The sequence below is a fragment of the Mesoplodon bidens genome, assembly GCF_964165515.1.
Source record: "Mesoplodon bidens genome assembly, chromosome: 17".
NCBI classification, from domain to species: domain Eukaryota; kingdom Metazoa; phylum Chordata; class Mammalia; order Artiodactyla; family Ziphiidae; genus Mesoplodon; species Mesoplodon bidens.
In genome coordinates this window covers 12,235,152-12,243,021 of record NC_138174.1, presented here as the reverse complement: position 1 = coordinate 12,243,021, position 7,870 = coordinate 12,235,152, and the positions used below count along the sequence as shown (strand labels likewise).

The 7,870-nt window shown below is 39.6% G+C and overlaps 1 protein-coding gene across 1 annotated transcript in view; it reads left to right on the top strand.

The window, feature by feature from the left end:
- Positions 1-349: 349 nt before the first annotated feature.
- Positions 350-7,870, top strand: part of LOC308605065 (spermatogenesis- and oogenesis-specific basic helix-loop-helix-containing protein 2-like) — a gene marked incomplete at its 5' end in the record, with an annotated part of 77,722 nt that continues 70,201 nt past the window's right edge. The window contains 2 exons of the mRNA XM_081214729.1: positions 350-454; positions 537-577. Of these exons, the coding sequence (XP_081070855.1) occupies positions 427-454; positions 537-577 (69 nt within the window). The remainder of the gene's footprint in view (positions 455-536; positions 578-7,870) is intronic.

Here is a 7,870-nt window from a genome sequence, read left to right as displayed (position 1 = left end):
TATTTCAAGTTCCAAGGAAAGAAACATGTTCCTTATACTTCCTCTAATAGAATTCCTTATAAGGATACACAGGGAACTAAAGACAAAAGGGGGTGGAGAGTAAGAAGACCAGGAATCACAATAGTGACAGTGAGGCCGGCTGGGTGAGAATAGGTGAGTCTGGTGTCTGCACAGATCCTGTGTAATGGAGAACGCACGCTTAGACATGAGTTCCCTCCAGTGCATCTGTGTTACTAATAAAGTCCAGTATAGTAATGGAGTAGGACTGAGCTAATTAATGTTGTTTTAATGAATAAATGAGAGGTGGTGAGGTGATCTTGACCATCCCCACCTCTTCACTCAGGTGGTGAATGGAAAACTTGTTATGAGACACAACTTGAATTGAATGACCAACTAGAAAAGCAGATTGTTTCTCTCAAAGAGAAAATGGAAAAAATCTGTGGAAATCCTTCAGGTACAGAAGCACCTATATATATGTTTTATAAGTTGAGTTAAAATTGATAAAACATCAGTTGCTCATATTTGCTTTATTGTAGACAGACTGTCTTCTATTCGTGTCTATGAATGGATGCCAGTGGTGAGTAAAAGATGTTTAAACAAAAGGAATAATTGAAGGAAATTATGTGTATTTTTCCCCAGACAGATTTCAAACAAAAGTTTAAAGACTGTGACAAGGTCCAAATAAAATATTTTGTTCAGTGGAGCTTTCCTGTGATGTAAAGAATCCTATAAACAAGGCCTTCAGCTTGGTCTCTCCCGTAAAAAGCTGGGCAGGGATCCTGTTGCAGGTACAAACAAAATGGAAGTGAAAGGATCTCAGTGGTCAGGCTGGGGGGAAACCTGAGTGTGTCTATTCCTTACAACCTGAAAGAGCCTGTTTAACTCAGAAATACCTCTCTCATACCCATCTAAAACAGTTCCATTCTAGTTCCTCTGGAACACACACACACACACACACACACACACACACACACACACTCTATGTATAAAATCTAACAACTGAGAACCCATAAATTACCCTATAACCTCACTGGGCTGATTCACCTACTTTTTCTTTTGGTTGCCCTAGTAACATCTTTCTTCTTTTGAGAGGTAATTTTAATCTCCGATAAATGAATTTATGTTTTCTACTTTACAAAGAGTATTCGTTTGTTTTTCATTCATTCAAATATTTGTTAATATTTCTTTTTAATGTAGAGGAGGCCCAAAGCATGACTTACGTTGAACTCTTGGTGAATTTTTATTTCAAGAATACTCAGAAAAACATGGAAATCTTGTAAATAAATCAAGGGTACTTTGCATGAAAATGAAACTACAATACTCAGCTAAATTGGCAGGACTTAATATTACACTAATAATTATAATAACTTGTCCTAAATTAAACATACGTACTATGCAAATTAACTTACGTACATTATTTCAGTCTTGCAACAAACCCCATGACATAAAATTTTATATTGTTATTTTAATACATGTGATTCTAAGCTTAAAGAGATTGAATGACTTACTCAGTTTCACACAGTCTGGAAATGTGGCGTCAGAGTCTCTCCCTCTTAAACCTCTGCCATTTACCTCTGCTGTACCAACAGCCCTTCGATACTGCTGGTCAGAAATAACGTGTTTCTTAGTCGCTGCAGGTAGAGCACTGAGCTGCCTGCTGTATCCACAGGAGTCCTGGGCGTTGATGGAGAGCGCATTTCGAATAACTGCAAACCTTTAGTGAAAGACCTAGAAAAATCTTGTATTCTTGTTAATGAATGGAGGGAGAAATTAACTGTTTTGCAGACCTCTCTGTTATTTACAACCCAGAAATACCCTTACGTCTGTGTGTTGGAAAGTCAGGAAAATAACGTGTGTTTTTTTGTTGTTGGAAAAGCGGTGAAGTTTTTTCCTCTGCCATGGAGTCATATCTCCATCTTGTGGTATTTAGAAATTGCTGCAAGGGCTGTTTTAAGCTTAGTGTTTCTTAACTGTAGGTAGAATTTTATTACTACCTACAGAATATAAAATACCAAGTTCTACCTACAGAATATAATATATTCTGGCTTCCTGCTTCTTGACAGCCTACCCCCAGTCATAGCTCAAGAAACGGGGTATCTAGCCTCCTGGAGGGTAGCAACAAGTGCTGGTATGACATGGGAGAAGACTCTGTAGCATATCTAAGAAGCATTTAATCAGTTTTCTCATTGCTACCTCAGACTCTGTAATTTATTCATGTTCACAAAAATACACTTATTTCCCTTGATGAATTTGTGTTATTCTTGAAGAAAATGTCTTTCTCTAAGAGGTTTAGATCTGGAGGCAGAGAATTACATTTCTCTTCAGTAAAGAACAAAAGAAATGTTAGAAGAACCAAGAGTGGGGCCACATACTAAGCAGAAAGGAGAGAGGATGAAAGTTCAGGCTCTTAAGGAGCTGGTCCTCTCTATTCTCTGGGCAGATGCCCTGAGTACCTGGGTTTTCTTACACAGTGGAATCCAGGGGGCGTTTCTCTGAAGAGCAGGGATTAGGAATCTAACCAGGGAGTTGGTGATGGAACTTTACCACCTGGCCACCCATGTTTGCAAGGAAGGCTGAGATTTGTAGTGTTTTAACTGAGCATAGTAGGACAAAGGGGAAGATGGACATTGGGTGTGCAGTCAGTTCCATCTGCCATGTACAAGCTCTATCACCACATTTCATTTTAAGGAATATGTATTTATTTAATATTATTTGGAAAATAAAAGAGAAGAAAAGTATTAAGTTAAACACATCTACTGTTGTCTTCTTAGTAATTTTTGGTATGTTAATATATAGATTAAAAGGAACAACTCAATAGATAAGACAACCAAAAGGGGGAAAAAGGAATAAAAAAAAGGACTGCACTTTAAAAAAAATATGTAATTGTAACCTTACTTCATGGACAATTTTGTATTCTTTTGCTATGTTCACCATGGACAATTAAATCAATTATTTCTTATGTTTTCTTCATGTACATTTTTAAGGGCTACATTATATTCCATTGCATTGGATTATTAATGTTCAATTACTTTCCCCTATAGTTCAATAGTTTAGGGTATTTCTGGCTTCAATTTTAAATACAACAAAACCCACAGAGGACAGTATGGCAAAAAATATATTGTAGTATTTGCAAATCTTTGGATTTTTGTCACTTTTTGACCTCAGCTTTTTTAATGAAAATACTTTATAGAGTCGAGGCAAGATGATCTTGGATTTGGTATATGCCATTCCAGTTTATTTTAAAATACCTTTCTACATATATTGTGTCTAAACAATCATATAAAAAAATATCATGCTGTATGTGGCATTCTTCTATTTGTTTTTTTTTCATTCTATCCATGTTAATACATAAAGATCTAGTAAATTTTATCTGCTGTATAGTATTCCATTAGATGTATATATCCTGATTTATGTATTCATCTATTTCAGTACATTGAAGACTTTTCAAAATCTCACTATGACAAACATTGCCAAGGTGAACATCCTTATAAATGTCTCCGAGTACAGAGTGTTCCTCTGGACTTTGCTAACTTTTCTGCAAAGGCTAGAGCGTAAATATTTTCAGCTTTATAGGTCACCCCATCTCCCTTGCAACTACACATTTCCACTGCTGTGTTCTAACACATCTTCCTTTACAAAAACAGGCCGCAGCCAGATTTGGTGTCCAGGCTGTAATTTGCTGGCCCTTGCTTTAGGGTAGTGGTCCTCAAACTTCCATAGTAACAGAATCACCTGGAGAACTTCATAAAAATATAAAGTTCAGCCCCATTCTTTATCCAGCTTGCTACCTCTGCAGTCTTTAATAGTTCTCCATCTAACTCAAATACACACCAAAGTTTGAGAACCGCTGCTCTAGCACACTTATAGCGGAGTTTTTAGATCACGAGATATGCACATATTCAAATTTTCAAATAAAGGTAACGTCTCTCTGGATCGATCTATCTAAAGACACCCCAGGTCTACAGTTAGCTCAGTATGTCAGGAATAAATAAGAGAGGTGATGGGAGATGAGCTTGGAAATACATGCAAGGACTACATAATAAAGGATTTTGTATCCATGTTAGGGAGTGTGAACTTTTTATATGTGATGGGAAGCTACTGAAGTATTTTGTATACAGTTTTTTGTTTGTTTGTTTTTGTTTTTTTATTCTTAATACACTGTGTTCTCTGGCTTTTCTTCTGGGAAACATTAGTGGAACACCCTAGTATCTGCCCTTGCAAATTCTTGAGGCTATCTTTTTTTTTTTTTTTTTTAAATGTTGTTGGTAGGAGTTTATTAATTAATTAATTTATTTTTGCTGTGTTGGGTCTTCGTTTCTGTGCGAGGGCTTTCTCTAGTTGTGGCAAGTGGGGGCCACTCTTCATCGCGGTGCGCAGGCCTCTCACTATTGCGGCCTCTCTTGTTGCAGGAGCACAGGCTCCAGACGCACAGGCTCAGTAGTTGTGGCTCACGGGCCTAGTTGCTCCGCGGCATGTGGGATCCTCCCAGACCAGGGCTCGAACCCGTGTCCCCTGCATTAGCAGGCAGATTCTCAACCACTGCGCCACCAGGGAAGCCCTGTATACAGTTTTAAAGTCATCTCCTACCCCACCCCCCCAGGATTCCCCAGGGATGGGTGAGACTTGAAAGCAGGAAAACTAGTTAGGATGCTCTTGTAATAATCTAAGTAAGGGAAGGTGTTTTTCAGCTTGGACAGTAGTATATGGGGATGGAGCAGAGGTGGCAGATTGAAGAGATGTTGAGGAATGTGGACTTTATAAGTATCTGGATGCTGGGGTGAGAGTGGGAGAGGATGTGAGGATGGTTAAGCTTGAATAACTTCGTGGATTAAAATGAGCAGGGCTCTAGAAATCAGAACTAGGGAGATAATAGGAAATGACTTAGGTTTGTGTGTATTACACAGATACCAGTGGTCAGTCAGCAACTGGAAATAGTTTTAGACTGCAGAACGTTGTCTCTCTGAAAATAGAGGCCGTGGAGTCATCAGTGTCACCTGAAGTCATGAAAGTTTAAGAGATTGCTCAGGCAAAAATATGTAGTCTGACAAATAGGATTGAGGATTGAACCCTGGGAAATACTAGCATTTAAGTGAAGATCAATGAGAAGGAAAAATATTGAAAAAGGATGAGGGGGAGAAGTGGGCAAGAGTGGCATCCCAGAAGCCAAGGGAGGAGAAGGTTTATGAACAATCAGCAGAAGGATGTTCTCCAGAAAACTTCTGGTGCAGGGTAGGATAAAGCGCATGGGCCACAGTTTGGGCAAACTATTCAGAGGCGAAGGATGTAAGCAAGTGCTAACCAGAAGAGAGGATATTGGGGGGAAAAAAGTGGTATAGAGGAAAGTAGCGGTGAGAAAATGGAGCGAGTGTAAGCCATGGAAACATGGCTTCTGGAATTAAACTGTTCTGGTTCAAATTCAAACTATGGGACACTAAGGAAGTTATTTCATCTCTCTGAGGCTTAATTTCCTCATCTGTAAAATAGAGTTAATTAAACTCTCTTGCAAGGTTGTCATGCAGACTACTAGAGATACGTAAAGCCAAAAGCATAGAGGCTGACAGAGTGAGCAGCATGTTAGCCCTCTTCCTTCCTTCCCTTGATGAAGGAGAAGTAAAATTGCATTAAAACAAGTCTGTTGTGAGATTAACCTTAATCTATTTGGAAGGTATAAGGGCAAGGGTAAGGCCCAGAGATGTGCAATCTGTTTGACTTATTCAGCTCTGCTGTTACACAGTTGTGAATCTTCTGGTACCTTCTTAAAGCCCTCGCAGAATTTTGTGGTTCTTTGTACCTGCCCAGAAAGCAGGGGCTTCTGCAGGGAGTTAAAGCCTCTAATAAAAAGCACAGAACCTTTACTTCCCTTGGGGTAGCTGGGTGTACATTTTCTAGCCCCTTCTGTTTGTGTCTACCAGAAAAAGAATGTAGAGCCTCCCTAATGTTTCAGGAATTTCCAGGTGTGTCCTGCAAAGATCTGTAGCCTTTCTGGAAGGCTAGAATCTGTTTTAAGCATACCAAATAACTAAAAGTTAAGGCTAATCCGGCTGTTTCACCTCTGATGAGCAATAGCTATTTCTCAGCTTCTGACCTGGCCCTCCAGGCCTCTTCATTAATCTCTAGTTAGGTAGTTAGGTTACAGAGCTAAGGATGCACTGCACTCTTTATCAGAGCTTGATGGCTCACACCATGCAGCCCCGCAGAGGGTTCCCCAGCAATAAATTGAGTAATCTTTCAGTGCTTTACTGTCACTACTAACATTTGGCAGTGCATGTCTTGTTTCCTAGATTAGCTTGTTCAGGCCAAGTCAAGCTTAGTACCTCTGATACTGTGCCACAAACAGGAAGGAGAGTTGGCTCCTCTACTGCCCAGCTTCCCTTTACTGCCCAGCACTGCTGCATCCTTAGCTGCTGGTCAGCCTTTCGAGTAGTGGTTCTTTAATTTTCAAACTCTATAAGAATCACATGGGTAATTTATTAAAAGTATACATTCTGGGCATTACTCCCAGAGATCCTCATTTCATAGGTCTAGGGTAAGCCCTGAACACTGGTCTTTTTAGCAGGCATTTCAATAGGTTCTATTACAGAGCACAATTTGGGAAAAAGAAACAAACCAATTTAAGGAATTTATATCCCTCAGAGAAAGATGTGCAAGACAGCATGTCTTGCGACAAGAGTTACTATAAAGTCTTTCTCACCAACTTCCACCATTTCCCTGTGGTCACCTCTATGACAGCGGAAGTCTTGGTCCTTGACTCATCTGGAATCAAAATCAATGACACCTTATCTCAGTCTGTTTGGGCTGCTAAAAAAAAATACCACAGACTGGGTGGTTTATAAGCAACAGAAATTTATTAGTCACAGTTCTGGAGGCTGAGAAGTCCAGGATTAAGACACCAGCGGATTCAGTGCTTGGTAAGGGCTCGCTTTCTGGTTCATAGACAACGCCTTCTTGCTGTGTCTTCACATGGTGGAAGGGGTAAGGGAGCTCTGGGGGATCTATTTTATAAGAGCATGAATCCTATTCATGAGGGCTTAAACCTCATAACCTAAGCATCTCCCATGATACCACCACATCAGGCGTTGGGATTTTAGTATGTGAATTTGGTGTGTGGGGGGCACAAACATTCAGACCATAGCACCCTATTTCTCTCTGCTTCTAATTTTTCCATCAGTGTACTCTCCTTTGTTTTCCACTACATCCAGACAACTTGGACCCTTCAAGGAAACCTCTTACCAGCACACATGCTCTGTCAATCAGATGGTTAGAGCACAGGAGATCCCGCTCCTAAAGCCAACAAAATGGCCTGGTGGGGGGAGGCACAAGGGAGGGAAGATATTTAGTCTCACCTCAAATGTTCTCTGCAGGACTCTTGGTCAATTTGTAGAAAATCAATTGCTAGAAAGCCAATTTGCCGAAATTCAAATCCTTACCACGTCCTTATAATCTTAAGGCATTTAAAGAAAGGTTCAATTAGCTAAAAACTAAGTCTGTAGAGTCAATATGAGGTATTATGTTATAGGCATCACCAGATTCGTGTTCTCCCCAAAGGTCAGAGTGGTTAATTTGGAGACAAGTGTAGCCTCAAATCAGAGAAAAGTTACAGATTTTATATATAAATCTAATAACAATGTTGTCCACCAGGGGACGCCTGTCATTTAAGCATGCAGAACGCCGTGCTCATTCTTTGTTGCAATTGCTTTCACTAAGAGGTACAGCTATCTAGGAGTTGTGATTAATTGTATCCTCAGGTTTTTCTCTTGTAAGCATTCAATAGAGTGATTTTTTAAACTTGTAGTTTTTATGTGTTCCTCATTATAGTAATTGCAATTGTTTTAAAAAAAATAAGTGGCTAATAGAGCTTTTTTTCCACTTG